Below are 17,126 nucleotides of genomic sequence, written 5' to 3'. Positions count from 1 at the left end.
ATGTGAAAAAGCCACGGAGGATTTAGTTGACAGCACATACCCATGAGCCAATAGTGTATTTTTCTGCCAAAAATGCTAATGTGACCTTAGTCTGCTTTGCTGGAAATAGATGCCCTGGTCAAGGAAAGTGATAGCCTCTCTGTGCTCTGCACTGGTCAGGCCATGTCTGGAAGCTGCAAATTAAGAGGGACATAGGCACAATGGAATGTATTTAGGAGACTATGACTCAGATACTTAGGAGCCTGGTGACTTTGTCAGGCAAGAGATGCTACTGGGGATGTTTAGCATGGAGAAAGAATGTCCAAAACAGAGTTGAGAAGTTTTACAGAGGTAGGAGGCAGGGGAAACATACATTTTTTCTTTTAACATAAGTGTTTGAAAGTCTGTCATATTGAAAAGGAATGAGATTTACTTTGTGATGTTTCTTTAGGAAACTAGTATTAATGGAAATCAGCTTTGTAACAATTGCAGATACTGAATTATTGAACAAACTCCCTAAAATATAGTTATAGTATAGTGCCTTTGCAAAGCAATTTCTGGTATGCATTAAGAACCATAAAAATATTCAAACCCCTTACACATAATTCTTACTTCTGAGAATGTATCCTAAAAAGTGACCTAAAGTAAGGGAAAAATTTAATGCAGAAAGATAATGCTTATAATGTTATTTACAATAATAAAATATTTTTAAACATATAGTCAAATTCAAGAACTAATTAATTATTGCAGGTTCATACTTTAGAATACTGTGTTGTCATGAAAACATTAGTTAATAAGATTGTATGATAGGATAAAAAATTAGTTAACAATCTAATTTAAAGTGAAAACCTGTCCAATTTAATAAAAACCTGTGGGACTAGCGTTGCAACACAGTGGTGCAAGCCACTGCCTGCAATGCCAGTATCCCATATGAGTGTCAGTTCAAGTCCTGGCTGTTTCATTTCTGATACAGCACCCTGCTAAGGCACCTGTGAAAGCAGATGCCCCAAGCACTTTGGCCCTGCCACCCACGTCGAAGACCCTGGATGGAGCTCCAGGCTCCTGCCTTCAGCCTGGTCTAGCTCCAGTCATTAGGGCCACTTGAAATGAACCAGTGGATGAAAGATCTCTCTTTCTCTCTCTCTGTCTCTGTCTCTGTCTCTCTTTCAAATAACAAATATTTGAAACACATAAAAGAAAACCCACGAAATAAGTTAAAGTGAATGATACAAATTAGTACACTTATCACAATGGCAATGATAAAAATAGCTAGCATTTATTGAATTTGTACCTTGTTACTGATCCTGTTCTAAGGGCTTTCCATAAACTAAGTTATTTAATACTCGCCATGAATACAGCATGACTTTTGGTATCAGATTTTGTGAGTTCAAATCATGGCTTCAATATTTACTTAACTATATGGTTAGGCTACATCTATATCTTGTATCTTCATTGATGAACTGGAGATAGTTAAGAGTACCTATATGACAAAAAATCATCATGGAAATTAAATGTGTAATTCTTAGAAAAGTATTTGACTCACAGTATATGCTACCCAAATGTTAAGCCTTTATTATTAAGTGTATAATTATTTTTATTTGAAAAGAAGAACAACAAAGAGAGAAAGGGGGGGGAGAGTGAGAGAGTAAGAGATCGAGAGAGCGAGACAGTGAGAGAGAGAGAGAGAGAGAGAAATCTTCCATCCATTGGTTTACTTCCCAGATGCCCACCACAGATAAGGTTGGGCCAGGCTGAAGCCAGGAGCCAGGAACTGCTCTGGGTCTCCCACATGGGTGGTAGGGACTCAAGTAACTGAGCCATCACCTGCTCTCCTACTGGATGCATATTATCAGGAAGGTGGTTGGGAAGCAATAGCAGGACTCAAATCCAAGCTCTCTAATATGAGATGTGGGCATCCCAAGCAGCTAAACCTGCTGTGTCACAACATCCACTCTCTTTTATTATTATTATTATTAGTAGTAGTACATCTTTATTTCAGATGATTAAATAACTAACATGCACCTATATTGAAAGGGAACACATCAAAACATTAATCATATTAAGGTGATTATGATTATACCTTTTTCTCAATATTTTTAAAGAAGTTTGTAATGTGACTAAAAATAGTTTACGTATTTAACATAACTTACAGAAAAGAATTATCCTTACCAATATTGGGAGTACCTAACTTGAAGCTAGAGAGATTAATGTTTATTAAGAACATTCCATATGTTAGCTCCTAGAGATATTAAATGGATATTTAAAAACATAAAGCGCACTTTTTAAAAGATTGCTTAAAATTTAGAGGGGGAAAGCAAAACCATGCATGTACTATTACAATTCTAAATAGGCCTGAACTCAGGCCAAGCTCAGCAAAGACTTAGAAGCAAGAACAAGTACTCCTTTGAAAACTGCAAATAGCTCAGTATAGCTGGGGTGGAAAGTTGAGTTTGGAGAGGTAAAAAGGGTTTGGATCGTGAATGTTCTTAGATTCCACTTTAAGAACTTTGGATTTAGTACATGAAGTAAGAAGTTGGGAAACAAGGAAACTTTCAAAAATGGGTGTGACATGATCACGTCTTTGATTCACAAAAACTCTTTTGCTTGCAGTATAATGAATAAATTAGAAGGGAGCAAAAGTAGAATCAAAAGGACTAGGTAAGAATTACTAAAGTAATCCAGACCAGGATCTGAATTGAGGAAGTAGAGAGGAAGAAAGATCCTATTTTATAAATATTTAGGATATAAGCAGTATTAGTTTGGGTTCTCCACAGGCAGATACAAGATGCAGGTGCAGGTGGTTTTCTTGGTGGCAATTCCAAGTATGCACAAGTGTGGAGATGGGGGAAATGACAGAAGAAGGAAGAAAGCAACAATAATAATGGATTACTTCTGCAGACAACTGGGCTCAGTCTTGCTGGGAAACACTCAGAAACCATGTGGGACATGATAGTGTTATGGCCATGGTTGAGGCCTCAAAAATAAAAATTACCACCTCAAAAGAGAACAGAGTAAGAGGAGTGATGAAGGCTGATGTTTAGCAGAAATCAGCACTTAAAGGGTTCAGTGAGTAAGAGGAAAACCAAGTAGAAGTGATCAGAGAGGGAGGAGGAGAATCAAGAAACAGTGGTGTCCTTAAAGCCAAAGAAGGAAAGAATATAAAAAATGAGAGCTCAGTGGAGCTGTTTGATCTGGGGGTTAAGCCACTGCTTGGGACATATTATATATGAGTGCCTTGGTTTGAGCCCCAACTCTGATCTCTACTCCAGCTTCCTGATAATGCGCACCATAGGAAGCAGCAGGTGGGTGCGTGCCTCTCACATGGGAGACCCAGATTGAGTTCCCAAACCCTGGCTTTGGCCTGACTCAGTCCTGGATGTTGCAGGCATCAGGGGAATGAATCAGTAGTCTCACTCTGTCTCTTTACCTCATTTGATGCAAGAATGGGGACCCTGAGTTTATAGCAGATTTCATTTCAAGTAACTTGACTAAAAAGGAGGGAAATAGGGCCATGGTAATAAATGTGAACTTTTTTATTCAGAGAATAGGAGACAATTAAGGGCTTGGCTTGAGTTTACATTTACAATAGAGGCAATCTACTTATGATTAAATGGTGAGAAAAAATCAGTAAGAGGAAAGCTGATGTCTTAAAAGAGGTAGTAGAGTCCCTGACCAGGTAGACAGGGTGGATCCAGATGGATAGATCTGTCCAAACACAAGGAAGGGACATCATTCCCCATGCAGGACCCTGAATGGGCCAATATCGAGAGCTTGCAAGTATATTAGATGGTTTGGAAAATGTAGGCCTTAGTAACATGACTTTGAATCTCATCGTTTTAACAGTCATACTCTATTTTTTTCTCTCCTTCAATCTGGAATTTTTTGATATATAGAAAAGTCTCAGAATTGACACTATGATACCTGAGGCTAGGGTTAAAAGGTCTTGCAGATCCTATTTTATTTTATTTTATTTATTTTTTTTTTTTTGGACATCTGAGACCACCATGCTATGAGGAAGCAGTTTTCTTTATGAGAAACCCCACAGAGAAGAAATGATGCTTTGTTGCCTGTTAGCACAAACTTTCAGCCATGTGGGACCTTCCAGTTCCATCTGAAATATCAGATGACTGAAATCATATGATGAGTTAAGAATACAGAGGGGGCCGGCACCGCGGCTCAATAGGCTAATCCTCCGCCTGTGGCGCTAGCACACAGGGTTCCAGTCTCGGTCAGGGCGCCAGATTCTGTCCCATTTGCACCTCTTCCAGGCCAGCTCTCTGCTGTGGCCAGGGAGTGCAGTGGAGGATGGCCCAAGTGCTTGGGCCCTGCACCCCATGGGAGACTAGGAGAAGCACCTGGCTCCTGCCTTCGGATAGGCACGGTGCGGTGGTTGCAGCGGCCATTGGAGGGTGAACCAATGGCAAAGGAAGACCTTTCTCTCTGTCTCTCTCTCTCACTGTCCACTCTGCCTGTCAAAAAAAAAAAAAAAAAAAAAAAAAGAATACAGAGGGGCCGATGCAGCAGCTCACTTGGGTAATCCTCCACCTGCGGCGCCGGCATTCCAGGTTCTAGTCCCGGTTGGGGCGCCGGATTCTGTCCCAGTTGCTTCTCTTCCAGACCAGCTCTCTGCTGTGGCCCGGGAAGGTAGAGGAGGATGGCCCAAGTGCTTGGGCCCTGCACCCGCCTGGGAGACCAGGAGGAAGCACCTGGCTCCTGACTTCAGATCGGCACAGCTGGCCGCAGCGCACTGGCCATAGCGGCCATTTTTTTGGGGAGTGAACCAACGGAAAAAGGAAGACCTTTCTCTCTGTCTCTCTCTCTCTCTCTTTCACTGTCTAACTCTTCCTGTCAGAAAAAAAAAATACAGAGGAACATAATTAAATCCTCAAAATATTGAGAAATGCTGAGTCATTGTTTTATGCCAATAAATGTTGGGGTAACTTATCAAGGAGTAAAGCAGTAAAAGTTACCTGAAACAGGAGGAGGAGATAATTTTTGCCTCACTCACACCCCTCCCCTACTGCTTTTTGGAAAATAGCAGCTGTGCTCATCTAGTGAGATTTAGGGGAGAGTTGGTATGGTGGTGGGCTTGCAGAAAGTGGTTTAAACTGACAAGGCATGCATGGTCGAGTCAGGCAGCCCCACTGGCCAAGATGAGATAGGTTGCAGAGGTCAAAAATATTTTGGAAAGCATTTCTAAAGTGGATGGGAGATAGGTGCACATGGTTCTGTCCAACTCTAGGATTCCATTGTCTGAATAGAACAAATATAAGTATGTAGGGGAGAACTGAAGAGCTGGAAAGCATGCACTCTTCCCTGGGGAAACTCTAGTATAAGAGAAGAAAAGCAAATCCTGAACAGCAAGCATGCTAATTAGTACCCAAACTATTGTGAATTATAAATCAGAAGGAAAGGGTGGTTGTGGATAGCCCAGGAAAAAGTGTAGAGACAGGAGAATGAAGATTGAAAATGGAAGAGAATGAAGTATGGGTAGACAGATTAAGCTGTACACGCTGGAGAAAGAAGGCTGAGACTGGCAAGGAGCTGACCTTGAAGGAAGGGTTTAGAGGTTACATTTTATCTCTAGGACAATAGAAAGCTCCTAAAGTATGGTGATCGTTGAGAACTGATTTGATACATGAACTTGAACCACGGTCTATTGAATATTCTGGGGTAACTAAAGACTGAGATCTGAAAGCCCAAAAAGTGGTCAGTGTAGTAGCACCGAATTGAGACATGGAATTTGGGAGCTGGAACCCATGGTAAAGAATGGATTAGTAGGACATAGGTCATAAAACAATTCTATGTGTTTTCTAGGAGCCAACTGTTTGCTCTGACAACAAGCATGCAGCTCTTGAAAGGACATATATCTTGATATTTTAATCCTAAGTAAGCCTTGCTTTTCCCAAGCTGCATAAAAATAACAAGATCTGAGAAATGTATAAGCATAGAGTTCATGGAATTTCAGGAATCTCCAGCTTTCCCAATCCCATTATCTGCTCTATTTTTTTTCTTCACATCACTGGATCACATTCTGACATATTATATAGTCTACCTATTTTTAGAGTTTATTATTTATGTTTTGTTCCTCCTCTCTGCAGTAAAACATGCACTTTTCAAAAGGAAAGAATTCTGCCTATTTTGTTCACTCATATCTTTACTGTATATAAAAGCACCAGGTTCAAAATAGGCACTTAATTAATAAATATTTAGTGAGTTTATGAATGACAGTGCTAAATGGCTCTGAGAATTTGAATAAAGTAGATGTAGAAAATCTAGATTCATGTGACCAGCCAGGGGTTTTGAATTATGGAATCTTTCTTCCATTTTAGAGACTGGATATTTTTCTTGAGTGGAAGGACAAACAAGCCCATGAGAGTCCTCAGCATTTCCCTATATCAAGGCTCTAAAGAAGTCTTGTTGTTAGAGGGAAAGAACTCATGGGAAAGTCAGAGGTTAGCGTTCAACATCCTGGCCCTGTCACAAACTTGCTCTATTAAATCTCTGGCAATTCCTGTTCTAAGTCTCAATTTCCTGTCTAGAAAATAAAGGTGATAATAATGACATCTCCCAAAGCTCACATGTGAAGACCTAAGGCATCTGGTTTCATGAACTATTGGTTTTATCACCATTTTAAAATGTAATGAAAGTTGACTTTAACTTATATTTTTTATTTCTATTAGATTTAAATCTATGTGGTATTTTATGATGAACTGTATGCAGAGTAGTAGGACTGCAGTATGTTTTAGATATTATTGCTGATCAATATGGAAACACTTGTCAAACTTACCCATCATTAACGTAAATTTTTTTTCTCTAGGAACAAGCTCTAATTATGATAAAATTTAGTAAACCGAGATATTCTTGCATTTCATTGCTATCTTATTATTATTATCATTATATTTATTTGAAGAGTATCTGGTCTCTGTTTCACATGCATGTTTTTCCTCCCTAAAAGATTTGTTTCCTGGAGAGAGATGCCTCAAATTTATGTTATTTGGGGGCCAGTGCTGTGGCGCAGTGGGTTAATCCTCCACCTGCGGCACCAGCATCCCATATGGGCGCTGGTTCTAGTCCCAGCTGCTTCTCTTCTAATCCAGCTCTCTGCTGTGGCCTGGGAAAGCAGTAGAAAATGGTCCAAATCCTTGGGCCCCTGCACCCACATGGGAGACCTGGAGGAAGCTCCTGGCTCCTGGCTCCTGGCTTTGGAACGGTGCAGCTCCAGCCGTTGTGGCCATTTGGGGAGTGAACCAACAGACCGAAGACCTTTCTCTCTGTCTCTCCCTCTCACCGTAACTCTATCTCTCAAATAAATAAATAAAATCTTTAAAAAATTTGTTATTTCATTAACATCCTTTTTACCTCACTTTTTCTTGTCGTTTAATACACAGACCAAACCGAGATCACTTTCAGAATGTCAAGCATCTTCTTGTAGCCAATTTTTAAAAAAGTAAATGGAGTGCTCGGTCATCTCAAAGAATAAAACTTATACAGCAACACCATTAGCTACGATGCTTTTGGTCATAAAAGTTAGAAAGGTGGAAATGAGGTGAGCCAAAGAAATGTCAAGTCTGGTAAAAGGAACTTTCAACTTCAAAAGGCATTATGAGCAATGTAAAATAAACATATGAAAATCTGTATGAGAAAATTTTGCAGAACTTTTAAAAAATCAGATTTCCCCTCCAATATCAAGAGGTATTATTTAAAAGACACACATATTAGAAACAGGGCATCAATCACATGAGACCACTGGTACCTTACCTGGCATTTATGAAGATCCTCTAGGGAAGAGGCAGGATGACAAAGTGTTTTGATATACATGGGGTTGAGGATTGGGTAGGGAAGAATCTATAGCCCTGAAAACCTCCATTGTACTGGGAAGTGAGGCCCACGAAAGTTAACAGGACCCCTGAGAGAGGGGTTGCTGGAATAGCAATTAAAATGACAGGTACAGAGGCCGGGGCTGCGGCACAGTGGGTTAAAAACCCAGCCTGCAGCACTGGCATCCCACATAGGCGCTGGTCTGAGTCCTGGCTGCTCCACTTCCAATCTAGCTCCCCGCTAACATGCCTTGGAAAACAGCAGAAGATGGCCCAAGTGCCTGGGGACCTGCACCCACGTAGGAGACCTGGAAGAAGCTCCTGGCTTCTGGCTTCAGCCTGGCCCAGCTCTGATCATTGTGGTCATTTGGAGAGTGAACCAGCAGATGGAAGACTTCTTCCTCTCTGTCTCTACCTCTCTCTGTAACTCTGCCTTTCAAATAAATAAAATAAACCTTTTTAAAAATGACAGGCACAACAAAAGAATGAGCAAAGAACCAATGGAGAATGAAAAGCCCCAAGCTTGATTTCACATTTTCTCACTTGGAGACTTTGCCATGCTTCTGATTACCCCTAAATGTGGGAAACTGGAAGAACTGTGCACTGCTTGTTTACATTTCTTCTCTTCAAAGCAAGATTATTAAGCCAATTATTCTCCTTCTGAATTCTTCTGAACCACATTGCAATTATTTGGATGTCCAGCTCATGCTACCCATAATGAACAACGGCTGATCTTAGTCAGAGGTATAACATATTTTACTACCGAGAAAACATCTGATTTCTGAGCTAAACCAATAAAGTAAAACATACTTCACAGTAAACAGCTGAAAGGTAAAAGGGACATGAGGCCACCTTTCCTGTTAACTTTTAATCGTCCAAAACGATTAAAGCAATGCATTTCTAATGGGTCAAAGGGTGCCCCTTCATTAGGCATACTACAGACATGATGTAAGACGTGTCAGGAGTTTCTGTTGTTTGTTTAAATCTGAGGCAGACAAACTTCTGAGACATGAGCAATGATACGATTTACAAAAGTTCTCATCCCTACAGAAAACTAACTAACAAAATTCATGTTCCCTCAAATATGTCCATTGTTCCACAGTGTATATCTCAGAGTCTGCATTCTATCTGACTTATAGAATATCCAAACCTGTTTCTGCAATTTATTTTGTATTACCAGTTCCTGAGTCTGTTTACAACAATATGCTGCTACCATGCCACCCATAAAGGTTCAGAAATCTAGGTACTTTTTGTAGTTTGTTTACTTTTTATTCTGGCTGCATATTTTTGGTTGCTTTGCTTTTTACAAGTTTCCCATAAAACTGTGAACATGGAATGTCAAGATAGAATTAAATTATCTGACATCCACAAACATTCAAATGCTCACAAACTCTCACATACATATCTTTTTTTTTTTTGACAGGCAGAGTGGACAGTGAGAGAGACAGAGAGAAAGGTCTTCCTTTGCCGTTGGTTCACCCTCCAATGGCCGCCGCGGCCGGCGCACCGTGCTGATCCGAAGCCAGGAGCCAGGTGCTTCTCCTGGTCTCCCATGGGGTGCAGGGCCCAAGCACTTGGGCCATCCTCCACTGCACTCCCTGGCCACAGAAGAGAGCTGGCCTGGAAGAGGGGCAACCAGGACTAGAACCCGGTGTGCTGGCGCCGCAAGGCGGAGGATTAGCCTAGTGAGCCGCGGTGCCAGCCTCACATACATATCAATATGTAAAATACCTGCTACTTACCAATAAGATGTTAATATATTTACTTTTTTAAAAATTTTGAGAGAGAGAGCTCTCTTGCTGGTTCACTACCCAAATACCCTCAAGTGACCTGCAGGCACTGAGACTGGAAGCTGGAATGCAATCCCTGTCACTGACATGGTGGCAGGACCCCAGCTAATTGAGCCGTCACTACTGCCTCCCTCAGTGTACATTAGCAGGAAGCTGGAATCAGGTGCCAAAGTCAGGAACAGAATCTGTGTACTCTGATATTGAAAGTGAGGATCCTAAGGATCCTAGCTGCTGTCTTAACTGCTAGGTGAAATATTCATCTCCATGTACTTGAGAAAAAGCATGAAGCAAGGACTGTAGAGACTTGAGATCCATCTTCTTCTATAGCCCTAAGTAGTTACATTTGCCAAAGACAATCATTTTCATTTTTTATTATGGTAAGAAACTATTTATTTTAACTTTATTTCTCATTGATGGTAACACTCATTCAGTCAACAAATAGCATTGAGCGCATATTTTTAAAGCCCTCTGCTACAGAAGGGGCAGAGTGCAGGGTTGCCAACAAACACTAAAATCTCCAGGCTTTTCCCCTGACATACTAACTTCTTACCAAATTCCAGGTTGAGGTTTTTGACAACCTAGATGTCACTCTGACTTTAAGCTATTTAAAAGCAGATTTTTTAACCTCCAAATAAAATTGATTTTCTTTGCCCATGTACAGAGTTATCTCTGTCAGTGACTACTCATTTCCCAATTATGGACTATGTCTGACCTCTCCTACATCTTATTTGCAGTTTCCAAACTTCCACCCACACTTAATGATTCATCTAAATTTATTTTGGACACACCTTTCTTATATTCCAGTCAACTCCTAATCTAGCCTGCTGCCTCAGCCCTTAAGCACTAGTCTGTGGTTCTTGCTTGCCTATAGTACTTAAGTTTTGAGGCCCTCCTTTGTCCAAACCAATCTATAAGTAATTTTCCAAACTAAGTTTCATCAAAAACAGTTTATGATGGCTTATCCTTGCCTTCTTCTTGGGTCCAACTGACTTGCTTGAGCTTTGACGATCTGCCATTGTACTTCTTTCTACAGACCAGTATCAGACCTGTTTACTTCCCAACACTCACTCCCTCTCAGGTCTGTGTCCTTGTTCATGTTGCTTCCCAGGTTGGGGCGACATTTCTCCTATTTTTTTTATTAAAAGGTACATCATCTCTGAAGACTCAGCTCAAGAATCCAGAATCACAAATCACTGCCATTTCCTTTGAACTCCAATTGAATTGATCTTATATTCCACCCTGCTCTGCACAATTCTTTATTCCTAGTTATTTTTCATAAATCCTATACTAGGTTATAAACTTTTATATTTATCTTATGTTTGCATCTCCAATAGACTTTAGCATGATTGCCAGGCACTTAAATACCTGCTGCTTGATTGACTCATGTTCATGCTATGAATAAATTAAAAATACTCTAACCCAGCAAGAAATACTCAGAGAGACAACTAGCAAGATTTCATGAAAGAAACAAGATATAAGGCATGGTCTGTTATATCAAAAAGGTTAGTATCTTATTATTGTTATTTCACAAATGTATATTGGATTTAGAAACGTCTGCCTAAAGTTTGAGTAGTTTCACACAGATATACCATTAGCAATATTTTTTTTTTTGACAGGCAGAGTGGACAGTGAGAGAGAGAGACAGAGAGAAAGGTCTTCCTTTGCCGTTGGTTCACCCTCCAATGGCTGTACTTATCCTGGTCTCCCATGGGGTGCAGGGCCCAAGCACTTGGGCCATCCTCCACTGCACTCCCTGGCCACAGCAGAGAGCTGGCCTGGAAGAGGGGCAACCGGGACAGAATCCGGCACCCCGACCGGGTGTGCCGGCACCGCAGGTGGAGGATTAGCCTAGTGAGCCGCGGCGCCGGCCAGCAATATGCTTTTTTTAAAGATTTATTTATTTATTTGAAAGTCAGAATTACACACAGAGAGAAGGAAAGGCAGAGAGAGAGAGAGAGGAGAGAAAGAGAGAGAGAGAGAGAAGTCTTCCATCCACTGGTTTATTCCCCATTTGGCTGCAATGGCCAGAGTTGTGCCGATCTGAAGCCAGGATCCAGGAGCTTCCTCTGGGTCTTCCCATGTGGGTGCAGGGGCCCAAGGACTTGGGCCATCTTCTACTACTTTTCCAGGTCATAGCAGAGAGCTGGATCAGAAGTGGAGCAGCCGGGACTTGAACTGGCGCCTACATGGGATGCTGGAACTGCAGGCAGCAGCTTTACCCACTACGCCACAGCACCAGTCCCAGGAATATGGTTTTACAACCGTATTTTACCATCCAACCTATATCCAACCTATATGCTTTTTTTTTTTTTTTTGACAGGCAGATTTAGACAGTGAGAGGGAGAGAGACAAGAGAAAGGTCTTCCTTTTTCCATTGGTTCACCCCCGAAGTGGCCGCTACAGCCGAGCGTTGCGCTGATCTGAAGCTAGGAGCCAGGTGCTTCCTCCTGGTCTCCCATGTAGGTGCAGGGCCCAAGGACCTGGGCCATCTTCCACTGTCCTCCCGGGCCACAGCAGAGAGCTGGACTGCAAGAGGAGCAACCGGGACAGAACCGGCACCCCAACCGCGACTAGAACCTGGTGTGCCAGTGCCGCAGGCAGAGGATTAGCCTAGTGAGCCGCGGCGCCTGCCCAACTTATATACTCTTCTGTGTCTTTCCTAATGTTGGTCTGTCTTTTCCTCATGTATACTTTATCTTCTATAAAGATAGGATAACTCCAGGAATATAATTCACCTTGATATTAAGGTCTCATTCAGGCTTGATTTCTCAGTTTCCCATTGCTTGCTTACTGGAACCTTGAAAGAGAATGACTGGAGATTTAGAAGGTGGAAATCTCGTTGGAGGATGGGCTCTTATTATAAGAGACAGAGACTAAAGAAGTCAACTGGGCGCACTAAGACTACTAAGAAGATATCATGAATCCCTATGTACTCAGTAAGTTCCATTCGGATAAATTAATGACTTATGGCCTCAAGATTGCTTTCCAGAGAGGCAGCACTAGATGGGTGAGAAAACTTGCAGGTTTTTTAAATTAGAAAATGAAACTCAGAATTTCATAAAATATTTTAACAATATTGACTACTTTTAAAAAGGTATTTAATATAAGTAGGTGTTACAAGTCTTTAAAGTTTGCTATTTGCTATATTTCTCTTTAAAATTTATGTAACTATAATTATTAACAATTAACTTTTATATGTATTTATATAAAAGTTAAGCTTTTGAAGAAATACATACTGCATTTCAGTGTATTATCATTTATGCACAAAGAGAAGTATGATTAATGTCACTGTCTAGGAAACAGACCTCCCTGAATTGCAGGTCTAATTTCTTATTTATTTATTTGAAAGGCAATGAGTCAGAGAGACAGACAGAAACAGAGAAATGTTCCATCTGTCTGTTTACTTCCTAACTGCCCAAAACATCCAGGATAAGGCCAGGACTTAATTCAGGTCTCCCACATGGGTAGTAGGGACTGAGGTATTTGAGCCATTACCTGCTCATTTGCTTCTTAGGATACACGTTAGCAGGAAGCTGGAATCAGAAGTGGAGCTGGGACTTGAACCCAGGTGCTCCAGTATGGGATGCCCATATCCCAAACAGTGAGAGGCCTAATTTCTAAGAGAATAATCTGCTATCTTAGAGAGATGATTTTACCCATTCAACCTAAAAAACTGAAAGGTGTGGAGAGGTGGAGAGTGTGGGAGAGAAGGAGAGAAGATTTAAACATTCATAATCTGTTATTAGATTTCTCATCTAAGATATTTGCGAGGAGAGAAGAATGAAGCATTCCTACAAATTCTAATTAACACTTAGCATATAATACTTTTTCCAAGAATACATGAAACTCAAATGATGACTTTCAATAATCTTTGGTAGTTATTATCAAATTAACCAAGTGTAAAAGACAAAGTGAAGTACAGAAAAGTCACATCTTTTTATCTGAGAAGTAATTATTGTAGAACAATAGGTTATTATTTTCCAAGTAGATATAATTTTATTCTTTCTTATTATAGTAACCAGAAAAATGGACTTTTTCAGGTTAAGTTGTTAAACTCAAGCAAAGTATAATTCTTACAATTCCCCACAGTCTAATATTTTTAAAGTCAAGTTTACTAAAAAAATTAAATATAAACCAAAGGATCGCTAATGTTTATTTTTGTAATATTCAACAAGTTAAATGCGATTTAAAAATCATATCTAAATGAACTCAAGCAATCTCAAAAGTTTAAAGAAGTATAAAGAAATCCAATAAGGTTCATTATATGCATTAACTAGACCCAGTAGATCAGTAAAGCCCCAATGTATGAAAACAATATTAACTCTTTCAAGGCACCAGCTCATCTGCCTCCCATTCTTTCCCACTGAGTTTCAACCAAGTGCATGTAAGCTACTCTAAAATGAGAACAATTAAGAAACTCTTGCCAAAATAACATAATTACTGAACAATCACTATTTTGGCTAAGGCCTTTCCTTGAGGTCAATCAAGGCTTCAACAGACATCACTAACCACTTCCTCTAATGTTGCCAAGAAATTTTTCTTTTTTTACTTTAGGTCAGTTTCCATGACTGAATTATTAGACTGCGTTTTTCAGCATAAATGATTCATTCTGTTGAAGTTTCATTCATAAAACAAACTATAGCTAGTAATATTTTCCATTGCGTTGTAAAATAACTAAATGAAAAAACCCATTGGCTTACCATTTTCCTTCTTCATTTTCATATTGTTGAACAGTGTATCCAAACATGTCTTCCACTGGGCCACTGAAAGTCATGGAATTTTTCACATCAACATTGAATGACATGCAGAAGCCTAGAACAACTTTAAGAGGGAAAACAAAAACTAGTTACAAAAAGTTAACTAAGAGGCCATCATGTTTTGAATTATGGGAGGCATTCTTGAGGTTACAACTGAAAGCTGTGTTCTTGCTAAAAAAAAAAAAAAAAAAAAAAAGAGCAACAAAGCTCAAAGAATGAGAACCTCAAGGAAAGTCTTCAGTATTACTATGTTACTGACTAAAAATCAACACGGTGGTTGTAAAGAACACAATTATTAACATTCAGTGAAGATTTTGTGGTTGTTTACTACTGGTACCATCTCCAGAGCTAACGAGTTCAGGGTTTGTAGGAAAGAGTTTGCAGCAACTCATCTTCATACATTTAGACCAATGCAGTCACCATTTTCCAGTTGTGAGCCTTCCAGCAAATTACCACCACCAGTGTAATAGAAACAGCTTTATTTTCCTATCAACTACAGAGGAAATAAGTATTACCACTCAAAGTCATGATGAAGCTTTACTTTGACAACTTCCAAAGGAAACATAAGCTGGTTGTCTCCACCCGGAGAAGGCTTCCTATGCAGGCTGAGATTTGCTCTGATTCCTTTCCTTAATCAAGCAGAGTGTGGAAGCTTATACCAAGAACTCCTTATAATGTCGTTTGTGATAAACTCCCTGTTTGCTGCTGAGATTAGATTAGATAGTATATCTAAAAGTTCTCTCTCTCTCTATATATATATATAGAATATATATATATATATATATATATTCACTAAGAGTTAATTATCTTTCATTTCCTTGTAGTCCAGGTAGTGGAAACCCTTAATAACAGAGACCATCTCCAGAAGGGGTTCTGGAATCATATTTTGTTAATAATACTGAGTGCTTATTTGACACACAGGTAGCAAATTAAAGAACATTAATTCTCAACAAAACATCTATTTATACATTCCCCTTGATCCCTCCAACTAAGAAGTAATCTTATTACTATTACAATCAATGTCCACAGTCAATGTCCTCTTTTAGTTTTGTTTTTGAAAGGCAAAGAGAAAGGGAGAATCTTCAATCCACTGCTTCATTCCTCAAATGTCCACAGAGTCAGGTTGGGCTGGGCCACAAGTAGGCCAGGCGGAAGGAGCCTGAGACTCAGTGTGAGTTTACCACATGAGTGACAGGGATCCAAGTACTTGATCCATCAACTACTGTCTCCCAAGTGCACATTATTAGGAAATAGGAATCAGAGGTACAGTTTGAACCTGATGCTTTGTAGGATGCGGGTATCTAAAGCCATGTCCTAATTGTTGTGCCAAACTCCTACTCTGGAGACAGATTTTTAATCACTTTCTGTAGCATGGTTATCTGTGTGGAATATTTTTCCTCCCACTTGGACAATTCTTAAGAGTAAGGGCCCTCTTACTTAGCTCTCTTATGTCTTGTCAAAATCTAGCATAGCTCTTGGTACACACGTGGACAATAGCATATCCATTGAAAGATAATATGCTGCAACAAGAAGTGCGCCAGCTGTAGTTAGAGATGAACTGGTAACTATTTCATCTTAGCGAAAGAAGACTTTATGGAGATAGACAATCTCAAGTTGGATATTTAAGGGGAAAGAAAAACGAGATTTGGCAGGGAGAAGAAAATGCTTGCCCAGGATTTGGGAGGGTCTCTGCAAGTAATCAGACACAGGACAGGACAAATATGGTTGCAAGATCATGAAAAGATTTGCTTGGCTGCCGAGAAAGAAGCAGAGAAAGAATGGATGGGTAACACAGATCCTTTTATGCACATTTCCTGTTCATTCTTCAAGGGTGATGGAAAACAGCTGGTTACCATCTTTTGCATAATAATCTTTCATATATTTGAAGACAGTTTTAAACACTGCTTATTCTCTACTCCAAACTGAACAGTACATGTTCCTTGCCTTTCCTCAGAGGTTTTCTTGATTTTTTTGGACAATTTCAGTGGGCTATTTTAGATGTAAGAAATGAGCAAAATACTACTTGTACTGCAGGGTTTCTCAACATTGGCATGATGAATGTTTTGGGTGAGGGCATTCTTTGTTGTGAGGAGCTATCTTGTGCCTTGTAGGGTGCTTTAGCAGCATCTAGGACCCACACCCAGGTGGTGCCAGCAGCTGTCCATGAGTTGTAACCATCACCAGTGTCTCCAGACACTGACAGAGTCTTGTGAAGCCGAAACTCCCTCACCGGAAAACTGCTCTTCAGCAGATAGAGATTAGAATGACACCACCAATGATTTCACTGATGAAAGTGACTGAAAACTAAGTATGCTCCATTGACCGGTACTAGCTTTATCATCTGGGAGCCTGTGAAGACTGAATCCTCTCAGGCCCTACACAGATGTCCGGAAACAGTGTCTGCATCCCTGCAAGATCCTCAGGGACATCGTATTCCCACTGGGGTCTGAGAAGCCCCCATCTATAGCATGGAGTTTCTTTCTCATAATGTCCATGCAAGTCATGCAACTCACTAACTCAAAGCATTAGACCAGAGGAGGAAGGTATTCTCTTTAATCAGGGTCAATTTCACCCCTCTTGGGTTTTTTTGTTTGTTTGTTTTCTTCAGTCCAGGCTCTTCCCAAGGCCATTTGTGGTACCTTCTCAACATGATACAAGGGCTTTTGGTTTCCTTTTTGGGACTGTTTGTTTATTCTACATGTTGTGTGGAATGTCCGGGGGTGTGTGCTACACTTTTTTTTTTTTTTTTTCAATTCCTGTCCTTAGAATTCTACAGGCAA

The 17,126-nt window shown here is 40.2% G+C and overlaps 1 protein-coding gene across 2 annotated transcripts in view; it reads right to left on the bottom strand.

Annotated features, from left to right (window-relative positions):
* Positions 1-17,126, bottom strand: part of ITGA1 (integrin subunit alpha 1) — a 181,201-nt gene that overhangs the window by 110,318 nt on the left and 53,757 nt on the right. For both annotated transcript variants that reach the window (XR_016220176.1, XM_008262192.5), the window contains exon 2: positions 14,290-14,410. Coding sequence is in view for 1 of the 2 variants with exons in the window: in XM_008262192.5 (XP_008260414.3) it covers positions 14,290-14,410 (121 nt within the window). In the remaining variant the exon portion in view is untranslated. The remainder of the gene's footprint in view (positions 1-14,289; positions 14,411-17,126) is intronic.

This window comes from Oryctolagus cuniculus, chromosome 14 (genome assembly GCF_051225735.1).
Source record: "Oryctolagus cuniculus isolate XC-2025 breed Fujian yellow rabbit chromosome 14, ASM5122573v1, whole genome shotgun sequence".
NCBI classification, from domain to species: domain Eukaryota; kingdom Metazoa; phylum Chordata; class Mammalia; order Lagomorpha; family Leporidae; genus Oryctolagus; species Oryctolagus cuniculus.
This window is presented reverse-complemented; position numbering and strand designations above follow the sequence as displayed.